At 40.5% G+C, this 24,726-nt stretch overlaps 1 protein-coding gene across 2 annotated transcripts in view; it reads left to right on the top strand.

Moving 5' to 3' along the window:
* TJP2 (tight junction protein 2) overlaps positions 1–23,596 on the top strand; it is a 70,754-nt gene extending 47,158 nt beyond the window's left edge. Inside the window, exons 8-23 of one of the 2 annotated variants that reach the window (XM_040620262.1) lie at positions 704–812; positions 913–1,046; positions 2,530–2,596; positions 3,381–3,531; positions 7,055–7,163; positions 8,352–8,562; positions 9,285–9,472; positions 9,932–10,027; positions 10,628–10,707; positions 11,083–11,293; positions 15,512–15,612; positions 16,826–17,038; positions 18,210–18,320; positions 19,536–19,865; positions 20,930–21,015; positions 22,626–23,596. In XM_040620262.1, coding sequence (XP_040476196.1) covers positions 704–812; positions 913–1,046; positions 2,530–2,596; positions 3,381–3,531; positions 7,055–7,163; positions 8,352–8,562; positions 9,285–9,472; positions 9,932–10,027; positions 10,628–10,707; positions 11,083–11,293; positions 15,512–15,612; positions 16,826–17,038; positions 18,210–18,320; positions 19,536–19,865; positions 20,930–21,015; positions 22,626–22,791 — 2,363 coding nt within the window. In that variant the 3' untranslated portion in view covers positions 22,792–23,596. The remainder of the gene's footprint in view (positions 1–703; positions 813–912; positions 1,047–2,529; positions 2,597–3,380; positions 3,532–7,054; positions 7,164–8,351; positions 8,563–9,284; positions 9,473–9,931; positions 10,028–10,627; positions 10,708–11,082; positions 11,294–15,511; positions 15,613–16,825; positions 17,039–18,209; positions 18,321–19,535; positions 19,866–20,929; positions 21,016–22,625) is intronic. The other variant, XM_040620263.1, reaches the window with a different exon arrangement.
* Positions 23,597–24,726: the final 1,130 nt, after the last annotated feature.

Below are 24,726 nucleotides of genomic sequence, written 5' to 3'. Positions count from 1 at the left end.
AAAAATAAGTAGCCATGATATTTCCTAATTATCTAGTATACCTTCGTGCAGAAGAGTTTAGAAGATACTAAGTTCTCAAGTTTGAAGACAGATGTGTTGGTTTTTTAAAGAAATACTTTTAAATCTTAAGACTTAGTTTAGCTTCCATTATATCAAAAGTCTAATTTGGTTACTGCTATGAGTGCAGTGCAGGAAAACAGAGCATGAGAAATACTCCCAGCATGCCAGGTGCTTATAGGTTACTTCCTTGCTATTCTAAGTGTGGTCATCAGCCCACCAGGGGCGTGAACATTCAGGAGCTTACTAGAATCACAGAATTGCAGGCCCTGCCCCAGAACAGCTGCATTCTAAAAGATCCCAGGTGATTCATACGCACATTAAAGTTTGAGAGGCACTGCTCTGTGTGGTTAAAAATAAGTGTATACATATATGATCCAGTAATTGAATTTTGATTCCTCAGTAGCAGCTTTGAAGGAAGTATAATGAAAGGGGAACATAAAATTCTGAATTTGGCTTCCTCTTTATTAATTAATGCCTTTCCCTTTAGAGGCTCAGATTTTCTTCAAGGGAAGACTGCTAGACTAATAGCACAGTTAGTGCCTGCCTCTTTTCCATTTCCCATGTTACCTTACCCAGAGAATAGTATCATTTCTGGTACAGGTCTTAAATATTTTAATAAGTCTTTCCTTATTTTTGAAACCAGATATCTCAGAAATAGAGTCAAACCGATCATTTTCTCCAGAGGAGAGACGGCAGCAATATTCCGATTATGACTGTCATTCCTCAAATGAAAAGCTGAAGGAAAGGCCAAAGTAAGATGATGTATACTTCCCCTCCCACGCGACCCCGTGAGCGTACACACCTACATATTCGTGGTTATGTTGTGAGACATTAACATGATGTGTGCTTCAGTTCAAGAGAGGACATGCAGAACAGATGGTCCAGGATGGGCGCCACACCCACTCCCTTTAAGTCCTCGGGTGATACTGCAGCTGCAATTGGCACAGAGAACAGCAAGGAACCCAGATACCAGGAGGAACCACCAGGTGAGGGTCCTTTAAATGTGTTCAAAAGTGTGTGCTTGGTAATTCCAGAGGGCGACTGGAAGCAGAGAGAAATTTTAAAAAATCATTCTTACACGTGGAAGAGGGACTCCAGTCTTTCTCTTTTAATATTGAAAAAACATAAAGAATAACAGCCCTTCCTGTATGCCAGTAGATTGGTCACATTTTGTTATATTTGATGAGTTATGGTCCTTGTGTCATCCCTGGTCCCAGCCCAAACTGTTCTGCTCCTAACATTTCTGACAGCAAGTGTGTCAGTTTCTTCCCCTACTCAGCTACCAGTTCTCAAGTTCTCCAGACACCAACTGGTTGTTCTGGCACTGACTACCCATAATTAGTGTAGACCCCACAGGTGAAGGACCTAGTCCAGTAAGAAGCTTCCACTGCAGACACCATTCCCAGTTCCCAGATGTCACCTGTACTTCTGTCCAGGCGGCTCTGAACTGAGGGATTCTACAACCCCCTCCTCACTCAGGTTTGATAATTTGCTAGGTTGGCTCACAGAACTCAGGAAAGCCCTTTACTTACTATTACCAGTTCTTAGAAAGGATACACTGAAGAACAGCCAAATGGAAGCAAGGTATAGGGCAAGGGGCACAGAGCTGCCATGTCTGAGAGGACATCTCCAGGCATTCCAGCCTTCCCAGTATCTTGATGTGTTCACCAACCCTGAAGCACTCCAGATTCCATAGTTTATGGATTTTATGGAATCTGTGTCATATGCGTGATCAGTGATTACCTCAGTCTCCAATCCCTGTCCCCTTCCAGATGGTGGGTAGGTAGGCTGAAAGTTTCAAGCTTCTAATCATGGCTTGCTCTTTCTGGGACTATCTAGGAGTTATCTCTTTAGAAAAAAAGATGCTCTGCCACCCAGGAAATTCTAAGGGATGTAGCAGTTCTGTGTCAGGAATTGAAGGCAAAGAGCTGAAGATGCTCCTGGCACCCCTACCACTGGTAGAAACTACAGGGATTTTAGGAGCTGTGTATCAGGAACTGGGGGCAGAGACCAAATATATCTATTTCCAATCCTGTCACAGTCACATTTTGTCTTACTTGATTAGATGAAGTCCTTTTGTCTCCTGCCTCTGATCTCCATCCTACCCCTTAGCGCTGCCCTCATCACCCTAAAATTACCATCATGATTTTACATGCTTAAATATTTATTGATGGAAAAGAGAGATTTATGGGGTTTTTAAGTTGTAAAAATACTCTCTTCTTTTGGATGTGAGTGTGCACCTTGCATTTTGGAAGTGTCATTTGTTACCCCACTTACTTTGAGAAACCACTGGCACCTGCTAATGCCTCAAAATTAAACTTCACTTTAAAGACTTACTTTTGATGTTTGATGTGTTGGCTTATATGTAGCATAAGGTACAGACTTGAATTTTTGTGGATTTTATGATCTTTATAGAAAGAGACTCAATCCTATTAGTCCAGGTTAATGATAGATTTTTTTTATCCACAGCTCCTCAACCAAAAGCAGCCCCAAGAACTTTTCTTCGTCCTAGTCCTGAAGATGAAGCAATATATGGGTATGTATTTCAGTCTCTCTTTTCCTTTCTCCTTCCACACACCTCAGTCTCCTTAACTGAAATCCAGAAGAATGGCGTTTTTAACAACAGATGATGATTTCGCATATAATTAGCCACCTTTAACCAACCTCTATTGCTGGTGTTTATGAGAAAGAAATAACTTGTAGGAAGGTAAAATGTGGAATTGGGGGAACTTTGTGATGTTAACTTTGAATGCTTGCCTATTAACCTGATAAGACTGCTTTTCCAGAATGTGATTTTGAGTATTTGAGTTTACGATCAGTAACTCCCAAACAGGTGAAGTACTGCTTCACTGCAGGGCCTCTGTAGGGGCTGCAGTATCCTGATGATCCCAGGGTGTGGTGGGAGGGGAGAAATGACACAGTGCTCTGCTCTGGATAATGAGAACCCCTGGCTCAGTGGTGGTCAAGAGTAGCAGCTCCTGGAGTAGGAGCAGGCCTTGCTGAACCCAGACTGTGGTGGCAGTAGGCTTTCCTTTGGAAGAATCCTGAACTGGGAGTCAGATGGCCTAACCCTGCCTTTTGTTTGCTTTCTAATCTTGAATGAGTGTATTTAAACATCTGTATTTCTACTTACTAACCACTTAAGTGGGCCTACTGATACTCATCTCACAGTCCCAAAAAAGATAAAATGATAAAAATGAGAGCTTTGTAACATGTAAATCTCTCTACAGATGAAATTAAATCTTTCACTGCTAATGTCGGTTCCCCCTTTACAAAGAAAAATCTCCCATCTTTCTTTTCTAAAACCGAACTCATTGCAGTCCCAACACCAAAATGGTGAGGTTTAAGAAGGGAGACAGCGTGGGCCTCCGGTTGGCTGGTGGCAATGACGTTGGGATATTTGTGGCTGGCATTCAAGAGGGTACCTCCGCAGAGCAAGAAGGCCTTCAAGAAGGGGACCAGATTCTGAAGGTAGGAAAGACCATCCCTGTTTCTAGACATTACTGGGAGGGGAAGTAGTCTAGCTTGTGAAAATAGACCAGCTACAGGTTTGCTGATGCCAGGTGTAAGATCTGTTTCCCTCAGACAGGCCCTGTCTTCTCAGTCCTGGAACCCAGAACTCATGTGTCTGTAGGAATTTATAGTGTTCAAGACCCTTGCAAAGATTATTAGTTTGCTTAACAAAAAAAGTGAGATTCTAACTTAAGGCCTGGGAGGAAGATCTCTCCTTGCTAATGTTTGGTTTTTGTTGATTCCCTGTCTGGTTGTCACTCTTAAGGCCGCGTGCTGTACTTGAACAAAGGTGGATATTGGCTTAGATCTTTAGACTTGAATCCTGTCCCAGCCTCTCATTAGTTCTGTGACCCTTGTTCAACCCTGAGACCCAATGGGGATGAGAATACCTGCCTTGTAGGGGCCCTGGGAAGATGAGAATGGCTAACACTCACAAGGCATTTAGCAGAGTTTCTGGCACTAAATAGGAAGGTCAGTGTCTGTTCTCGCCATTGGAAAATAACAAGTTGCTGCCACTCGGTATGTTGTTTACATCTAAAATTGACCAGGAACAGTTAAACAGATATTGATCCTTTTAAGGTTACTATATGTATGTTTATATAATCTGTTGGTTTTAAACAATAAACAGGGGCGCCTGGTTGGCTCAGTCGGTTGCTGCTTCTCCTTCTCCTTCTGCTCCTCCGCCCTGCTTGTGCTCTCTTGCTCTGTCTCAAATAAAATCTTAGGAAAAAACCCAGTAAACAACTCAGCTTTGACATTTCATGAGAAACATATGTTGTCCATTGACTTCTGAATAAACGTCAAGAATGTCAAGTATCTTGTGATATATAAAAATATAGACCGTTCCTAGGGAACTGTCTTTACTGGAATTTCTGCTTTTGTAAACTTGCATTTCTTATGAGTTATCAAGCGGTCTGGTAAAAGCATCTCAGTTCAAAGGAGAGGGGAGAAAAAAAGTTGCACAATTCCCAAGGAAGCAGGCAACATAACACAAAAATAGGTGGTTGACCAACCTTCTTGGCTCTTGGCTTCATTGCAGTAGTTCAGATTTCATCTGTGGAGCAGATGAAGGGCAGACCTTGATCAAGAGCTTTGCTGAAGCTTTCCAGTGATATTCTAGACCCCCTTTGGCTCTGGTCAGAGTCCTAGAAGACTAAATATCTGAGTGAACCTCATGGTACCACATGATCCTAGGAAATACCACTTACCAAGTGCTACTGATAAGAATCCCATCAGAGTGCCAGCTCATACCAATTTACTCTTGAGCTGATGCCAAAGAAGAAAAAGCATTAATTCCTAACTAGTGTGGGGCCATAGGAAGTCAGGAATTTGCAGGCCTTTGCTCATGAAGGTTCACGGATAAAATATTTTTGTATTCTGGGGGAAGAGAGATATTCTGAATTCCATGAACAAAATAGTGAATTCACCTCCGGGCTTGACAAACCTCTCTGTAAGTTGTTAAAGATGGGGAGAGTCATTTCCATGGGTAAAAGTCATGGTATGCAGTGTTTATACTTAAGAAAGTGCCTTGTTTCCTGTTAATCACTCTGGTGAAAGACAAGGAAAAAATATGGGAACTGCCCCAGTAATCCCATCTGAAAGTCAGACAATAGATGGTCCTGGTTCTTGGGTGTGAATAAATTTTCTGTTAAAGGAGCCCTCAGTTCTACAAAGGGGTAAAAAAGATTGAGTTCGCCTACTGGGGCAAAGAAGCTGCTATACAGTCAAAAGCTGTAGCTGATAATCCTTTTCAGGATCACAGCAGACACGGCTGGCCCCTGTAGACTAAGTAGATAATGAAAGAGGGTATTTCTTGGAGAGGACTGTACAACCTAACCTTCCATATCAAAGTGCTGCTGTCCTGGCCTTTTTAACTGTAATTTATTTCGCTGTTCCTTTTCATGTTCAAATTGAATGTATGTGGTAAACTCTGTTTACCATTTTTTTCTATTGAGGGTTTTCTAAGTACAGCTCTTCCCTTTGTAAAGGTGGCAGCCTGACAAGTGGAGCGAATGTACTAGTGTGCTGTGGCAGGATATACGCCTTACCAGTAATAGAAGTCTATGTGTTTTCATGCTTGGCTTGACTGTCTCGTTGCTTATTATTTACCTGGTATGGTTCTTATTTCTCTTTCAGAAACTTTCAGGGATGCAAAAGAGAAAGAAACTCCCTAAGTTTTTAAATGTAGTTCCCACGTGTGACTTAATTTTGCCCACTGTATTTTTGGCTTGATGGAGGGTCCATCTCACATGGCCATAGGATGGACAGAGAGACCCTCAAAGTCTTCCCTCAAGCCCTGTGGCCTTGTCTTATTTAAATAAAGGCACATACAGTGTATATGAAAACATGTGGCCATACACAGATACAGGTATAGATATATAAATGGCATAAGAAAGGACTAGATTCTAAAGTATGATGATCCCTCACTGGGGGATAGAGAGATGGGAATGACAGATGCCTTAAATGCTAAATATTGTTTCAAAGGAAAAGTTAATGAGATTGCTTTAACAAATTACTTCATTTCAAAAGCACCAAGTGTCAACCTAATGCGTATTCTTACTTAATCACAAATTCCAACCTTAAATTAGGCTCAATTTATGACTTTTTTCAGTGATAACTAAAGGATTCTGTAGTCCTCAGTGATTGAAAAAAATATTTCATAGGAATTTTTTATCTTCTTTTTACTTCTATATTATTAAAATATTAGGTACTTTAAAATAATTTTTATACTTATTTGTAATTCTGTTTTAAAATGGTTTTAAAGGTACTGAACAAAGATTTCAAATTGTCTTTTTTTTTGTGCCACATTTCAGTTTTACTTGCTTTCTAACATCTTTCAAAAGCTAGTGTCCCTTGTTTGGTCAGTGGGGGATAAATGTGGCTCATTGCCAGAAGTAAGTGTGTGCCAGAAGCTGAAATATATAAGCCTGTGTATTAGGCTAATGGTCTCCCGTTATAAGGATAATGCTCTTCAATTTCATAAACAGATATTAAAAACCTTTTAGGTGAGAGAAGCTATAGGAGAAAGGTAGAATTGGATTTTTATTTTCAGGCTTTTCTTTGAATCAATTTGAAGTATTAATACCTTAAGCTGGGCTAGCATGCCTCTTTGCCATAAAATTCCATCACTCCCTGTAGCATTATAGTTACGTTTCATAATTGTATGTTACCTCCCTGGCCATCTCTGTGGGAAACTCAACAAGAGACAGACACACAAGCCTAACAAGAAATTTTAGTATGATCCAGTGACAAATCCTTGATGGAATGGCATATTTGTGGGGAGACAGGAAGGTGTGGTGATTCGCACACAGCCCAGGCCCATGGCGGGTACTAGGCGGGCTTGAACTGGGACATTAAGGACTTTTTTACATCTGGGTTTTGCTTTGGGCAGGCCCTAAAAAAAAACAGATCAAAAACTTAGGTGGCATCTTTTTGTTGTTTATTTGTTTTTGTTTTGTTTTTCTGTTTGACCTTCCTACAGGTGAACACACAGGATTTCAGAGGATTGGTTCGGGAAGATGCCGTTCTTTACCTGCTAGAGATCCCGAAAGGTGAAATGGTGACCATTTTAGCTCAGAGCCGAGCTGATGGTGAGCAAATCTGGTCATTAGTTTAATTCGGGGAGAGGGGGAGGGATGAGAGAGGTATCTGGGGACCAGAATAGCTAAGTCTGGGTATTAAAAATTTGAAGTATATCTTCATACTCAATTTCTGGGTCACAGGTATGTGGAGAAAATTTGGGTACCACTTAATGTTCCATAGAAGTGTTTTCTCTGCACCACCTGAAATAATTTTACCAGTTGTGTCAATTGGGAATAAAACTGCTTTTCTGAGCAGTGGTCTATCCTTAAGTACTGTTTGGAATTTACTGACTTTTCCATATGAAAGATGCAAAGGGCCACGTCTTTGGGTCAGCTTCCACAGTAACGCTTACCAGTCTGACAAGTTGCTATACCCTTGCAGGCCTCATTGTTCTCATCTGTAAAATGGGGGTTGATAGCATTTTCCCAGTCGGCTTCAGAGGTTGATTGGCAAGTGTTATCAGGGGGTTCTCTAGAGAGACAGAATCCATTGGGGGTTTGTGTATATATAGATAGAGGTTTATAATAAGGAATTGGCTCACATCATTATGGAGGCTGGCAAGTCCCAAGGACTGCAGGGTGAGTTGGCAGGTTGGAGACCCAGGAGAGCCAATGATTTAGTTCCAGTCCAAGTCGGGAGGCCTGACAATTGGAAGAGCTGATAGTGTACTGACAGCCTGAGGGCTCGCAAGCTCACAACCCAGGAAGACCTGATGTTTCCATTTGAGTCTGAAGGCAGGAAAAAAGCTGATGTCCTAGTTCTAAAGCAGGAAGAGTTTGGTTTTTTTCTTTTTTGGAGAAGGGTTCACCTTTCTGTTTTATTCAAGCCTTCAACTGATTGGACAAGGCCCACCACACGAGGGAGCACAGTCTGTTTTACTTGAGTCTACCGATTTAAATATGAATCTCATTCCATAATACCCTCAGTTAACACACACAGAATAATGTTTGACCAAATACCTGGACGCCCTGTGGCCCAGTCAAGTTGACACACAAAATTAACTATCACAGCAGCTCATGAAGTTAGTTTTTTGTCCTTCTTCCTATTTGAGCCCTGATTCCCTTAGGGCCTGTCCACTGAGTTTACTAAATAAAGAGAAGTAAAAAGTGATCAGAAATAGAAGAAGCTGGTAATTCTTCAAGAAAAGACCTCTGGCTAAGCGGACTGCAACATACAAGAATGCTTTTGTTTTTCAGTGTATAGAGACATCCTGGCTTGTGGCAGAGGGGATTCATTTTTTATAAGAAGCCACTTTGAATGTGAGAAGGAAACTCCACAGAGCCTGGCCTTCACCAGAGGGGAGGTCTTCCGAGTCGTAGACACGCTGTACGATGGCAAGCTGGGCCACTGGCTGGCTGTGAGGATTGGAAATGAATTGGAGAAAGGCTTAATCCCCAACAAAAGCAGGTATCTGAGATCACATACTCCCATACATCTCTCTTCAGCTTTCCCCCCATAAATCAATTACAGTCCCTTCCCTGCTCAGAGAGGAAGCCCCACATGACTTCATCATTTGTCTTCGTGTCCTCTTCCATCACCTACTTCTGGTTCATGAGAAGTGGCCTGGGACTGTGAGATAGCCACCAGCTGGTCGGCTGTATTTAGTTAGCATCATGTCATTGGTTGTTGCGCCTGGCTGGTATTTAAACAGTTTCCTATGGAGTGTCTTGCACAGCATACAAGCAGATACCGGAGTGGCTGGAGCGCATCAGCACAGCTCTCAGAGACAAGGTGGACTTGTCCACTGTCTGGCCCTCATCCTTGGGAGAGGCTTATGCCCCCCAGTTAACACTTGTTGGTTGGCTGACTGGGGAAAGTAAGAAAGATAATTGTACTTTGGCAGGGATTATGGTTATGTTTACTGTATACCAGCCTACCAGAATGAGCCAAGTTTATTGTGTTTGTTACTGAGCTATTTCTGGTAGCTTCTATGTGAACTCAGCCTTTCTCTGCTTCCACTGGGTGAAGAAAGTCTCCACATTTCCCACTCTGTGAAACCTCTTCCACTGTCAAGCTGCATCTTCTTTAATCCAAGTTCATAAACAACATTGACTGGTTTTGGTTAATTTTAACTTCATTTGTGCATTTTCTGGCTTTAGAGATTTACTACCTGTGGTTTCTTCTCTCAGAGCTGAACAGATGGCCAGCGTTCAGAATGCCCAGAGAGACAATGCTGGGGACAGAGCAGATTTCTGGAGAATGCGTGGCCAGAGATCTGGTGTGAAGAAAAACTTAAGGAAGAGTCGGGAAGATCTTACAGCTGTTGTGTCGGTTAGCACCAAGTTCCCGGCTTATGAGAGGGTTTTGCTGCGAGAAGGTAGGGAAGCCAAGTGGGGCCAGGAAATGATCTGACTGGGTTCTGAGGCTGTTTTTCTTCATTTTCAGACTGTAATAGGTTCAGACTTACCATACTACTTAAACCAAAGCCAGGCTATAGAGTTGCAATCATATTCAAACATGAAATAAGACTTTCAAAAAAGTGAGCAGTGCAAACTCATATATGGAAGTGTATTTCCACGTCTTTAGTTTTTTTTAATACTACCATTTTTTTTAATACTACCATTCAGAAGTTTATATATATTACCTATAGCAAAGTCTATTTTTGATCCTGGGGAGGGGAGTGAGGCATATTCAGAAAAGAGCAGGGCTGAACTGGGGAAGGGAGAACATAATTTCTTTCATTTAGTCATGTTATCACTAGCCTATAAAATACTTTCGCTTCTTATCTCAGTAGCTGAGGAAGTGTGTTTCCATGGCTTTTCTTGTCTCATTTCAGCTGGTTTCAAGAGACCTGTGGTCTTATTTGGCCCCATAGCAGATATAGCATTGGAAAAGTTGGCAAATGAGTTACCGGACCTGTTCCAAACTGCCAGTAAGTCTGTTGATTTCCAGTTTTTATTTTGAAAAATATCTAACATACAGGAAAAATGAAAAAATAATGACCCACATCCCCTTCACGTGGAGTCACTGTCACCTGTCAAAAAGTTTGCCTTATATATCCTCTACCATAGACATAGACACACACTTTATTTATTTTTTTATTTCTTAAAGATTTTATTTATTTATTTGACAGAGAGAGAGACAGCCAGCGAGAGAGGGAACACAAGCAGGGGGAGTGGGAGAGGAAGAAGCAGGCTCATAGCAGATGAGCCCGATGTGCGGCTCGATCCCATAACACCGAGATCACATCCTGAGCCGAAGGCAGACGCTTAACGACTGTGCCACGCAGGCACCCCTCTACTTTATTTTCTGACTTGCTGTCTTGCAGAGTCCACACCCCCGTATCACCTGTCAGACTGCCTCCTTCCTCGTGATTAGATTTCAGTTAAAGAGGTGGTATGGTTCCTTCTCATGGTCTTCACTTTAGGGCGGCTCTTAACGTCAGATGTCCAGTCATTGCTGATGCTGATTTGGAGTCTTTGGTCCTGACTTCTAAAAAAGTTAATTAGCTCTTTGTTTTTTGCTTTTGCAGAAACAGAACCAAAAGATGCAGGATCCGAGAAATCCAGTGGAGTGGTGCGGTTAAATACTGTGCGGCAAATTATTGAACAGGTGAGGAAAGGCCATATTGTTGGAAAGAATTGGGTCATAGTTTGCCGCAGTCCTTTCTGGAACAAAATCTGTACTTTAGTAATCATTAAATGTTAATGGTAAAAAAATGAATATAAACATAAGCTGCTGCATTGTGTGGAAATCAGTCGATGTTGAATGGCAGTGATGTACTGTTTTTTTCAGAGTTCTAAACATTATACCAAATAACCTGTTAATTCATTTTCTCAGAAGTGGGCATAATGTGGAGGAAAACATTTTCTTCTTTTTGATTTAAACTGACAAGCGTTACCTGATGTAACCTTTACTTAAGACAAACTCTTTGCTGCTCTGTGACTTTACATACTCACTTATATAACTTCTCCCCATTTCTAACAGGACAAGCACGCATTGTTGGATGTGACTCCTAAAGCTGTGGACCTGTTGAATTACACTCAGTGGTTCCCAATTGTGATTTTTTTCAACCCAGACTCTAGACAAGGTGTCAAAACCATGAGACAAAGGTTGAATCCAACGTCCAACAAAAGTTCTCGGAAGTTATATGATCAAGCCAATAAGCTTAAAAAAACTTGTGCACATCTTTTTACAGGTAAGTGAAATTTAAAATGTTATCTCTTTGCTCCACAGTTGGAAATAGAGAATTGAAGAATGGAAGAAATAAGAAAATAATCTGAATAAAGAAGAGTAATCTGAAATCCTCTTCATGACTCCTTGAATAGAAACTAATCCTATAAAATGATACTAGACTCATGGCATTTGTATATTTGATTTTGTTTGAAAATGACTGTAAAGATCCATGACATGCAAAAATTGGTCATTTTAATGGGTTTAAATTTTTGTGTGAGACTACAGGCCAGCAATTGAGCCCAATGCACCATCCAGCACCCACATCTCTATATAGATTCTATCACTGTTCTCTGTTTACCATGCATGTGTGCACTAACAGTGGTAGAAAAGTGGTTTCATTATTTAAGAAGGTCCCCAAAATAGAAACTTGAACACTCTGTGTATTAGATGATATTAAGGATTTATTACTCCCATTTTTGGGATAATAAATGATGCTGTGATTATGTTTAAAAATAAAGTCTTTATCTTCTAGAAATGTATACTAAATAAAATATTCATGGATGGACCTAATATATATTTATGGATGACCTAATATGATGCCTAGCATTTGCTTAAATAATCTTTGGTGAGGAGAATGGGTGGGGATATAGACAAGACTGGCCAAGAGTTGATAGTTGTTGAAGCTGGGTACTGTAGACAGGGAAGTTCATGTTCTCTCTGCTTTGTATATGGTTAAAATTTCACATAATACAATTTTTTTAAGTTCCTGAAATGAAGACCCACTGCTACTATTCCTTATAAAAGTAAAATAATCTAAGAATGTAGCATGTTTAGTAACTGAATATATGCAGTACCTATGTGTGTGACTAGTTCTGTGAATGTGGTATAATTCAGGGCTTAAAAGGGTTATATCAAGTTTTTGGTCAACGCAGTTTTGTGGGAACAACATGAGGGGACTATATGAATAGAAAATCCTCAGAGTAATGATAGCTTTTTGAGTTGTGTGCTGCTCACCCTCTACCTATGTTATTTTTAGCGTATCTGACACTGGGCGGGGCAGGGGTAGATGAATGTATGTCCACATTGGACTCTTGTTTTATTGTCACTGGCTTTTCTTGTTAAAGAGATGCTCTGTTTACCACTGTGGTGAAATGCTGAAACTGACAGGTAATTTAGCCAAATGTACAGGAGAGAGTGGTCTATAATAAACTGGGTTTTTGTGACTGTAGAGTCTTAAGACCTTGTGCTTTTGATACATTCATAATCTTGCCTCTCTTGTTTTTACTACTGCTACTACTTATGGTAATAATAATGTAATTATTATTATTATTACTATTTTTATTACAGCAGTAGCTAACAGTGGTCTAGCGTTTCATGTTTGCTTATTAGACCATAAGAAAGGCTAGCAACTTCTGCAAGGTGACACACATCGAATGCATGGCTGAGCCCAGATAAAACGTGGTGTCTCTGTGTGTCCAATTTTCTTTATGTTACAGCACAGATGTATTTTTTAGTGCCGGAAAGGGTCAGAGTGTAATTCCTCCATTGAACAGATAATTCGTCCATTTAACCAAGACCTGCAGGATTGTGACTGATACTAAACATAACCCCCACCTCATCCCCTCCTCCTGCCTTTGCTTAAGTTGACTGAATGACTAGGGGCTTGCCTCAGAGTTGAATTTGGGGTTCAGGCGAGGATAGGAGATACCAAGAAGGGAAATAAACTTATGGCATTTTTTTGAGTTAATGAGTAGGAATAATAGAACTGCTCTGATGAATACAGTAATTCAAAATCCAGGGTTATGTTGCAGGTGGTCTCCCAGGCTCAGTATCCTTCTTTTCCCTTGTTGCACAGTAGTGAGAAGGTCCCATTTCCCGCAGATGAGTATTTAATTATGACAATATTAAAATGACTCCCATTGCAAACTCAGGATACTCCTTAGTTAAGCAGAGATGACAAGGGAAGTTTTATTCTGAGATATGCCCCAAAGCAAGTTAATTTTCATTGTAAGTTAAAATGTTAGGCTGCGCTTCTTTCCCAGTTTAAAAAGTTTTACTACAGGATGCTTTACTGTATACTTGTCACAAAGTTATTTTTCAAACATACGGCTTGAATTACATGTTTTCTTGAAATTCCTGAAGCACGCAGTTCATGGTTTGAAGACCAATGAAATGGAATTGTGGACTGAGAAACCCAGGCAGGGCCACCATTTATGTGAAATCATGGGATTTTTAAAGTACCACAGGATATTCTAGCACTTTTATCAGCTTCCCCAGGTTTCAGTAATGTAAAATTTTCACAGTTCTCTCCTGGGACTCTGCAAGTACTAAACAAAGGCTACTGATTATTATTAGTGATATAAAACCTATTTTATTATCTTTCAATATCACATGTTAAAAACAAAAATAATTCCATGTTATTATACAGTCTTTGAAAAGGCTTGAGGGGAAAAAGTGAAACTTGTATCAGCTGAAAGAACCCAAACTGCAGTAGCCAGTTCTTGGTTTCCCAGGGAAGGCAGAGACTGGTAACCAGAGGAAGTAGATGGAAGGTGCTGTACGCTCTGGCTGGGGCACCTTGGTTGATGGTTGCTCGTTTAGAGGGGGTCCCTGCCACATGAATAGGTTTATTGAGATTTAATTTACGTACCCTACAATTCACTCATTAAAGTGCACAATTCGGTGGTTTTTAGTCTATTCAGAGCTGTACAGCCATCACCACAGTCAATGTTAGGATGTTTTCATCACCCTAAAAAGAAACCCAGTATCCGTTAGCAGTCATTCCAGTTTCTCCCTACCTGTCCAGCCGTACATACCACCTTCTGCTGTTGGACTTCCCAACACCCTCCTTGGCTGGGGAGGGAGTAATGACCACACTTTGCATCTTTGCAAAGTACCATGATTACGGATACAAAAGTCCATAAGGATACAAAAGTCCAAGGAATCAAGGTTAATTTTCCTTGAATTATCCAATATATCAGTTTATTCTAATGCTATAAATAACTGATAACCAAGGAAATTTTAAGCTCATTCAGGATTTTCCAAGGCCAGGGTCAGAACATTTTAAAAGAAAGAATGGTACAGGTTACTAGGAAGAAAACTTGAAATGTAGTTGCTTAAAAATTGCTTAATGGTTCTTTTTTGGCTATATATATAGCATTACAAAGACTTCAGGATAGGTGGACCAGGGGGGCCTGACTTTTATACCAACAAGCCCGTTTTCTTTTGGGTGCTACACATAATGCCATATCCTTTAATAAAAGACAATGGCACAGTTTAAAAAAAAAAAATCCTAATTTGCCTGCAGTCTGATCACTTTAGGCCCAACTTAATTTATTATTCTGGAGCAATTTGACCAGTTTATCCCTGTTAGGTCCATAAATTAATATTGCTGGAGAACGGCTGCATGTTTTACTTGGTTGGTATTTTGTATTTGTTTTTAGATGGGCTCTGCTGTGTGGTGGCTAAGGCAATAGGTTCTAAAAGCAAACTTCAGAGTTTGCATCTAGGTTTCTTCACTTGTTTGGTGTAAAGCCTTGGGCTATTTTCACTACTGTGTCTTAATTCCTCTTCTGCAAAATGGGGACAGTAGCGATACCTACTTTGTAAGGTTTGGATAAACAAGAAATGAGCTCGTCCGTGTAAGGTTATTTGGAAAAGTGCTTGGTTGATCCGTAGTACTGTTATGTAAGTTATATTTCATTCTGAATAGAACATATATATTCTTTGAATACACACCTGTAGAGTTTGGCTAATCTGTATACATATTCTAAAATATTTAAGCCTATCAAAATTATTTACACTTAAATGTTACCTTTAGTATTTTTTTGGAGATACCCAACAGTAAATTTGTGTTTGTTTTTCTTATTTATAACATACATGCGCATAAAACAATCTTTATAGTATTTGTTTTAGATGTGTTTTCTTTGCTCCTAAAAACACAGTTGTTAAAAGCATATCTTTTAAAGGTAGCTTTTCTGAAAAATAGACACTCTGAAAAGAAAGTAATTCATTTTTAGCTTTGTAACATTCATCTGTAAACTCCCAACAGCTAGACCAGTAATGGTTTTAATTACATGCAGCTGAAGGGATTTATTGTTCAAGTATGTGCGTACTTTCTCTTGCATTTGCCGAAGTTTTAATTCAGATATGACAGAAATGAGTAAAATTATGTGAAGTCACATTTTTAATAAACATTGTTCTGGGAGTTGATGCAAACCTTTTGTTTACATTTCTATAGCTACTATCAACCTAAATTCAGCCAATGATAGTTGGTTTGGCAGCTTGAAGGACACAATTCAGCATCAGCAAGGAGAAGCAGTTTGGGTCTCTGAAGGAAAGGTATGTGGCATAGATACTCTGCTATGAGGTGAGAGTCCATGTTCTGAATCTTTTCTCAGGAGGGTAGTGAATGTAGAAAACCATGCCCATTTGAAGTGATTCCAGCATGTGTGCTAATCATGTTTGAAATTTTATAAATTCTCTGAAAAAGTAATAAAATGAAGGGACCTTTCAAAGAAAAGTAGAATGTGATGTATGTGACCCTACATTCACTTCCCTTTTACTTTTAACGTAGTAACTAGTGTTGTATTCCAAGCACACTAATCAGAGCTTACAAGAACTTCTGCTGAGCTCCACAGCTTACTAAGGATACAGGAAAGTCAGCATGAAAGGGAGAGGTGAGGATGAGGGTCATGGAGAATATATTTAAAAATTAAGAAAAGGAAAAGCTAGCAGAGTTGGAATCATTTGCTTAGAAGATTGGAGGAGAATATGTCCTAGGAATTCGGAATTCAAGTGGGTTGGTAAGAAGGTGCTCAGAAGCTTGTGTAGGCTTCTAAAATTGGCTAGCTTCTCATCCGTGCAGGTAGTTTTCCCACAGTTCTATTGAAGGGAGGAAGCAGAGAGATTGCACAATTTCCTGTGGTTCTAGGCTTTGATGCTAGTATTCTGAAGTCCACCTGAATTGAACTAGTTTGTGAGATGTCAGAGGATTTTGTTGCGAAAGTGACTCAATTACCAATTAGATTGTTGAGTCCTAGTCTTGCCCTTTGGAAACTGCATGCTTAGTCAAGGTGTCTAGCATCTTCCGAGTGCTTACAGCCTGCTGAGGTTCTGTGCTAGCCTCCTTTGTGAGAACAGGTCGAACAGGACAGAGCTTCCTTCCTCAAAGATTTGAGAACTTTGTGGAGGAATGGAGAGGTGTGCAGCACCAGGCAGTGTACATTTATTACAGGAGACAAGTATTAGAAAAAGCTGGAAAGGAGCCCAAATTCTTGAAGAGAAGCACAGCAGTCTGAGGATGCATGGCTCAGTAGTGGGATACAGCACAGCAGTAAGGATAGATAGGGTGGAGGGCTCCTAATTTGAATCCCTGCACAAAAAATTAACTTAGTAATCTCAGGCCAAGTGATTTAAGGAAGATAAAGATGACTTCCCTTTCTAGAACATGTCAAAGTTTCAGTCACTTGGCTGTGCCCTTGGGAATTTTCTTGAGTCCCCACTCCCAGGAGCCATGTTGACCCCACTGACCCTCCGACACAAATTCCTCTAGATGGAAGGGATGGATGATGACCCTGAAGACCGCATGTCCTACTTAACTGCCATGGGCGCAGACTATCTGAGTTGCGACAGCCGCCTCATCAGTGACTTTGAAGACACCGACGGCGAAGGAGGCGCGTACACTGACAATGAGCTGGATGAGCCAGCTGAGGAGCCACTGGTGTCTTCCATCACCCGCTCCTCGGAGCCGGTGCAGCATGAGGAGGTGAGGCGAGGCAGGCCACAGGCTGTGAGGCCGTGAGCAGGAAAAGGAGGGTCCGCTGTTTCACTTCAGTTCTTCTGGACAACTGTTTATTCAGTGTGCCGTGGAAGGTATTCCTAAGAGTTGGAACTGATGGCTTCTAGGGGGTTTCTGATTCAAAGTCAATGCCTGTACGATAGCATTTGTGGTCCATGGGAAAGCCAGACAGGAACTCAGTGCTGAGAGAGGTTGAGTGATCAGCACTCATCACACCGATGTTCTCGAGCATGATGGTTACACTAAACAGCTTTATGTGCCAGCTGTCCAAATTATAAGTGGAACATTATTTTTAAATACAATTTTGTTGTATTTACTTGTAACCTTTGATTAGGTCTCTTTGTACTTTTAGGTGTCCTTGCTTTTTCTTATCCATCCTACCTTTAACCTTTCTAATCTTGCCAAAACTCCTGAGTATTTCCCCATCAGTTTCCTTCTCTCTTGTACTTCAATTTTTTAATTGAGTTTATGATCAGATGTCTGATCATGTGTACTGTGCATCCACCGGTGAATAGACAGCTTTTGTGATCCTAGAGATCGTGTCAACAGCACTAAGTTAGGACCAGTTATTAGTTGCACCTCAGAGAACATTGGGATAACGTAGATGAGGTTATCCATACATTTGAATAGTTACTCTTGTGGACTTCTCTTTACCAAGTCAGCTCACTTTGGTGAACGGTTTTATTCTTTAAGAAACAAAAGTACTAAAAAAATAAGTTGAAGCGGGGATAAAACCCACCAAGGCCAAAAAATTAGTATATACCAGTGGACAAGTTATAAAGAATAAATTAACTCCCTGATGTCTCCAGGTGTAGATGAGCTAATGCTTAAAAATATTGACAGCTATAAGTGATAAAAGAGATTTTAGACTTTAGGAGGACTTGGGGGGGATTATTTTAAAGGAGGAGACTACTACAATGGATGCTAGTTAAAAAAAATATCTTCAGCATTTGCTAATGGGAATATGCTGGTATCTGCCTTCAGTAAAGCAGCACTGGGTCAGTATCCCAATTTATGCAAGTTATGAACCTCAACTTCTGAACTTCTTGCAGCTTGGCAGAACTCCAGCAAAGCAGATGAATGTTCTCTTCTTTTTGCTGGGATCTTCTTGTTGTGAATGAACCTTTATGTCTTGTAGAGCATAAGGAAACCCAGCCCAGAGCCACGAGCTCAGATGAGGAGGGCTGCTAGCAGAGATCAACTTAGGGACAGTAGCCCACCCCCAGCATTCAAGCCAGAGCCGCCTAAGGTATGTGGCTGGGAAGCCCACGATGGGGAGGAAGAGTAAGCAGACACCTGGACAGCTTCCTGCATAGCCAGGAAGAGCACACACAATGAGATGGTGTTGAATTATGTTTTTGGCTCACTCTTTTAGTATTAAAACGTGTCTTTTGGTTTGTTGGGTGAACCCCAAAATTAGGGAAGAGTGAAAAGAAGGAAAGGCAGTTTCAGAGAGCATACAGTTTTAGAACTATTGGTATTTTATTTATTTATTTACATATTCACTTATTCATTATTTTATTTATTATAAAAAATTTTTTTGTAGGAAGAATAAAAATTTGACAAATACTGAATGTCCAGAAGCACCTATCTCAGGAATTTGTTTTTCTTTTTCAGTTAGAGTTTTCTGTCCACAGTCTGATACCAGAAAATTCCTACCGATGGTTTACTAAAGAAAACAATCACCATCACTGTTTATGATGCCTCTCATTATGAGGACAGCTTAATTTATTTTTAAATTTAAATCATTACTCAGAACAGAATCAATAATAAGAACACATGGTGTATGTCACACGACTTTTTTAACCCCCTTTCTGAATCAACTCTATAAATACAGGGTTCCTCTAATAACCCAATAAAATTTCTCCATTTAACTCAATACTTTAGATAGGAAGAAAGTAATCACAGATTATGTGAGCTCTCAGAAATAGTGACCTGATAAAATATATCACTGAAAAGGTACAAGCAGGCCTAGGATTGAAGTATGAAGGAAAAGTGGCCGTTAGTGTTATATGCTGCCCTTCCCGCTCCAGTCTCATTCGTGGCTGGACAGAGGCCTTCCCTCTGGGCTAGGGCATGCACACTTGGTACGTGAACTCAGGATCCCACTCTTCGATCTTGAACCCCCCTGACTCATTCTGAGGTCTTCTCCAAGATACTAATCTTAATCTCTTCTAGTACAAAAGTAGGTCTGATCTGCCTCTACACTTGTAGGCCTCCCAGCCCTTCCCCAACACCCTCTTGGTTTCCTAGAGCTCTTAATACTCTTTTGTAGGAAGCAAGGTAAGGCTCAGGATGTCCAACCAGTGCCTGTTTGTCCTGTAGTATTTGATTCCTTGTCAGAATGGTATTTGTTGACTACCTCTGGAAACTGATCAGGAAATGGGAGTGCATTAAATCACTAATACAGATTTGAAAATAAACTGAAAGCCCAAGGTAAAAATATGTTCATTGTTCTCTGCAGGCCAAAACCCAGAACAGAGAAGAATCCTTTGACTTCTCCAGATCCCATGAATATAAGTCAAACCCCTCAGCTGTTGCTGGTAATGAAGTTTCTGGGGCATCTACCAAAGGTTATCCTCCTCCTGTTGCAGCAAAACCTGCCTTTGGAAGGTCTATACTGAAGCCCTCCACTCCTGTCCCTCCCCCAGAGAGTGAGGAGGTGGGAGAGGGCAGTGAGGAGCAAGAAGGCACTCCCAAGTCTGTCCTGGGCAAAGTGAAAATATTTGAAAAGATGGATCACAAGGCAAGATTACAGAGAATGCAAGAGCTCCAAGAAGCACAGAATGCAAGGGTAATAATTTTTAAACCACTAGATTACCTTAGCATGTGAACAGTAAAAATGTTAAGTTTCATTTCATATAATGATTTGCAGTCCTTTTTTCACTGGCACAGACATGAAAAGGATGTTCACATGGCTGATACCACAGGCACATGCTATGTGTATGTCATTTTCAGATTGCCAGCTATCACTGTATCCCTTTTTCTTCTAATCAAGAAAGCCCAACAGTATAGGTGAAAAAAATTCTGCTTTTCATATCTCAGAACTTCATAGCAGGTTCTGGAATGGAGAAGTATGACAAGAGAATCAGCGCCTCTCTGAAGTTATTTTTCATTAAACATCTGTTGTATTTGTTTGGTAACTGAATTTGCTCTCAGATTTGCCGTAGAAACTAAGCAAACCTTGGATGCTAAATTGAAAGGCTCATAGATTGTACTTCTTGATACTGTCTGAATTTCTGTACCATATGCACATCTAACCTTTCAAAGGTCAAAGAAGAATGTAAGTGAAGACTCATGGAACATATTCTGCCCAGTGAAAATGGGAGTTTTCTTCATTTAAGAAACAGCAGCAGTGCTTCTGAGCATTTTTCTTTTTCTGTTTTGTTTTGGCAGTAAAATATACATAACATTTACCATTTTAACCATTTTTTGCCATTTTAACTATTTTTTAAGTGTTCAGTGGCATTAAATACATTTAAAATGTTCTGCACTCATCACCACCATCCATCTCCAGAACTTTTTCATCCCTCTTCTCTGAAACTCCCTATCATCCCCTCCCCCTGTCCCTGGTAAATACCGAACTACTTTCTGTATTCATGAATTTGACTACTTAGGAACCCCATTTAAATGGAATCATACAGTATTTGTCCTTGTTGTAGCATGTGGCAGAATTTCATTGCTTTTAAACATTTTTCTTATTTGACATGTAATACCAGGCACTCACATACAACCATAAAAACTAGAGAGTTGAGTCTATTTTTCCTCCTCTACTTAAAATGGGATTGGAAAATGGGACCAGCAATCATTCATTCTTTCCCTTTTGTTCTTTTTTTTTTTTCCTCTTAATTGCCACAGATTGAAATTGCTCAGAAGCATCCTGATATCTATGCAGTTCCAATCAAAACACACAGGGCAGACCCTGGCCCTTCCCAGCACACAAGGTAAGGGGTGCTCAGCGGTATTAGGTTTAAAATGGGGGCTGGTCTAAGACTTGGACTCCTAAGAAAGAATTTCTTCACTTACATTTCAGTGTAACAAGAAGACTTTTTTTTTCTTGGCCAACTATTTACCTTTTTTTCAGTCAAAAATTTTTTTAAAAAGATTTGTTTATTTTAGGGCACATGCAGGAGGGGCAGAGGGAAAGGGAGAGAATCTCAAGCAGACTCCCTGCTGAGTGCAGAGAGGACTCGGGGCTGGATCTTACTGTGGAGATCATGACCTGAACCCAAGTCAAGAGTTAGATGCTTAACTGACTGAGCCACCCAGGCACCCCTATAATTTTTTTTTAAATGTAAATACCACTGGGCTTTCAAAGAATTGCATGCTGGTTATATTTGGCCTTTCCCAATGCACAGTCAGTATGTTGTCTTTGGAAGTGCTAATGAGTGACCCAGGAAGGGTGGTCTGAGAACTTGTGAGTTTCTCTCTATAACTCCCTTATAACCACCCAGATAGATGCAGGTGGATGAGGGGCCCTCTCTCCCTGTATGTGCTCAGGCCTTGAGATGCAGCGCAGGCAGCCTCCAACACAGTCATTCCATGAGATTGAAAGCACATCAGTGATAAAGGCAGGAGAGATTCAATGCCCTGGAGTCCCAGCTTAAGAGGTTCTCCCATTTTCACAGGGCTGAGCGCTGCTCGATCCCAGGACCTTGAGATCACAACCTGAGCCGAAACCAAGAGTCAGACGCTTAATCAGCTGCCCCACTCAGGCGCCCCTTATTCAGTCATTTAATTATAAAGATTATAGAGTCAAAATTTCACCGACAAAGTGTAATCACTGACATATCAAATTAGTCCCCTTTGACACACTGAAGCACAGATATGTTAAATTATATTGGGATAGCACATGAGCAGAAGTCCTGGGGCTTAGACACTAATTGTTTTGTCACTAATATATTCTGGCTCTTAGTCAAGCTCCTTAATTCCTTTGCATCCATAGCAAAGTCAGGCCACGTGTGCTGAACTGTGGTCTGAAGGGAAGGTGACAATCAATTGACCGGTGTTGGTAAGATGCTTTATATTTAAAATGCTACATAAGCATTAGGAACTATGGCAGTGTCTTCCTGTTGAGGTTTTTATACTTGGATTGTTTCCTGCTTCTGAGAATAGAAAAAAAAAAAAAGTCACATTTTCTTATGGCCAACCTGACTGGAAGCTAGTGTCTAGTTTTACAGCAATAGAAAATTAGAGGCAAATTTCTTCTTTAACAGTTGAACCGTGGTATAGCCAACCAGGTGGCCACTTGCTGGGTGAGCTTGTAGCCAAAGACACAGGGGTGGGGAAGGCACCCTTGGTCCAGTGGGGAAATTCTTAGGTCAGGGAGCACAGGGCTGGCTTCCTCACTCATAGCCCAAGTGGGCATTGGCCTTAACCTGTTACTCCCCCACGATGAACCTGAAGCGGGGCCAAAAGTGGCCCTGGTCTGTCAGCAAAGTGTGGCATGTGTCTCAGAGGTTTGCTCAGTCCTGTGCACAGGGCCGCACTGCCACAGGGCAGTCAGAAGCCGTGGATGAGCTGTGGGATGCATTTAACACTCTCACTTTGTTAGTTCCAGGCCACCTGAGCCCCAGAAAGGTCCTTCCAGACTCTATCAGGATCCCAGAGGAAGTTATGGCAGTGATGCTGAAGAGGAAGAATACCGCCAGCAGCTGTCAGAACACTCAAAGCGCGGCTATTACGGCCAGCCTTCTCGGTACCGGGACACGGAGTTATAGATGACTACAACTTGACTCTTCCGTCTCTCCGCTGGACCACCTCAGAGCACCACTCCCACTGAGCCACGGGATGGTTCTTTCTAATGAAAGTGCACTGTGGAGATGTGGGACCTGAACTCCCATTTCCTGAAAGGGAGCCCAGGGGGAAACCAATGCAAACTAAGAACTGAAGGCTCTGTTTGTGGAACTGGGTCTCGGGAGTTTATGGCTTTTTGCTCAGAATTAAAAAAACACTACAGTCTGATACTGTTACCTGTTTCAGTGGACCAAAATCTGTATTAATTCTGTTTGCATATTTTTAACATGTATATTAAGAAGTGATAACTATTTTCCCTCATTAATATCTGCCTTTGAGGACCGTTTCAATGTGAGACGGAATGTGAAAAAGGAATTAAAATACTGTCACGCTCAGACTAAATTCAAAGAAATATTTTATTACAATTCTAAGTGCCTTTGATGAGAAGTGTCTTAAATTTTCTACCTTTGAAGCTTTATGCAAAGCCATAATGGACTAAAACTTTTTGACTAAAGTTTTATACCAGCTTATTAGTTATGGTTTTCTCTGCACTGTGTCATCTTTTCAAGGCATTTGTCTTTGTAATATTTTCCATAAAATCTGACTGTATATATAGTAGCTATACTTGCAGCTACCAGTGCTAAATGGCTTGAAGACCAAGAAATTGGTATAGAAATTTTTTGTTTTAAAACCATGTGCTCCACAAAAGCAGATACTTGGAAAAACCGTATTTCCAAAAGCGTGTGTATGACAGCAGTTTTGTAATTTAATAAAAAGGAGGATATTGCAGTCAATAAGTTGCCTTGTGGTAGATTTCTACACTAGTTCTTATTTCTAAATGCAACTTTTATTTCAATTAGCGATCATGAAATGAAAACACATTCACTGCTGAACATGAAAATGGAGACCCGTGTGGAAAAGAAAATGAAACCCATCATCTCATCCTTCAGATAATTTTAGTGCATTTCCTTGGAGTACATATTTGTGGATGTCTGTATGTGTTATAATTAGGGGTATACTGTATTTGCAGTTCTGTTTTCTACTTCCTTTTTTTTTTTTTTAAGGATTTTATTCATTCATTAGAGGGTGAGCACAGCAGGGGGTGGTGGGGAAGAGGGACAAGCAGATTCCCTGCTGATCCCCATGACCCAGAGATCATGACCTGAGCCAAAATGAAGAGTCAGACGCTTAACCGACTGAGACACTGAGGTGCCTGTTTTCTACTTTTTCTATTTAACATTCTATCATGAACTTTTCTCACAGATGGTTAAAACTCAGGTATGCATTATTGCTAGTAACTGCAGAATAGTATATCCTATGACTTCATAACTAGACAATTCTGCTATCCTTGGTAGTTTGGATGGTTTCCAGTTTTTTGCCTCTTTTACATGAAATGTACCTCTGTGTATAACCCATTTCCGTACATTAATGATCAGCATTTTAATCGTTTTCTGCAGGTAGTTTCTCAGAAGTGGAATTACTGAGCAAAAGCATAAGGAATGTTTTTAAGGCTCTTAATGTTTACTGCCAAATTGCTTCCTAGAAAAGTTGCATCAATTTATACTCCCACAGTCACTCTTCAAAGGCTGAAATATGTTTAGAAGTTAAACAAGACAGCCCAGGAATTTAGGCTTGTATGAATCAAAACTGCACTGAATTTAGGAAAGGAGAAGAGTCTTGGTTTCCATCAGGAGTCTTTTATAATATGAATTGCCGCAAAGGTGTTTAGCTTTGAGTCAGAAATTCAGCTTACTTAATACAATATTAGAAATATGTCCTTGATTGTGTCTCTCTCAGTCTTGGTGCTGAATTTTATAAACCATTTAGTGCAGTACCATGAATTTCTGAGCAGTCCTAAAGACACTGACTCAAATCTGTGTATTTGGTAAATAAAAGTCACCTTTTGTGGATGGAAAAAG

This window comes from Ursus maritimus, unplaced genomic scaffold (genome assembly GCF_017311325.1).
Source record: "Ursus maritimus isolate PB19 unplaced genomic scaffold, ASM1731132v1 scaffold_34, whole genome shotgun sequence".
Taxonomy (NCBI): domain Eukaryota; kingdom Metazoa; phylum Chordata; class Mammalia; order Carnivora; family Ursidae; genus Ursus; species Ursus maritimus.
This window is presented reverse-complemented; position numbering and strand designations above follow the sequence as displayed.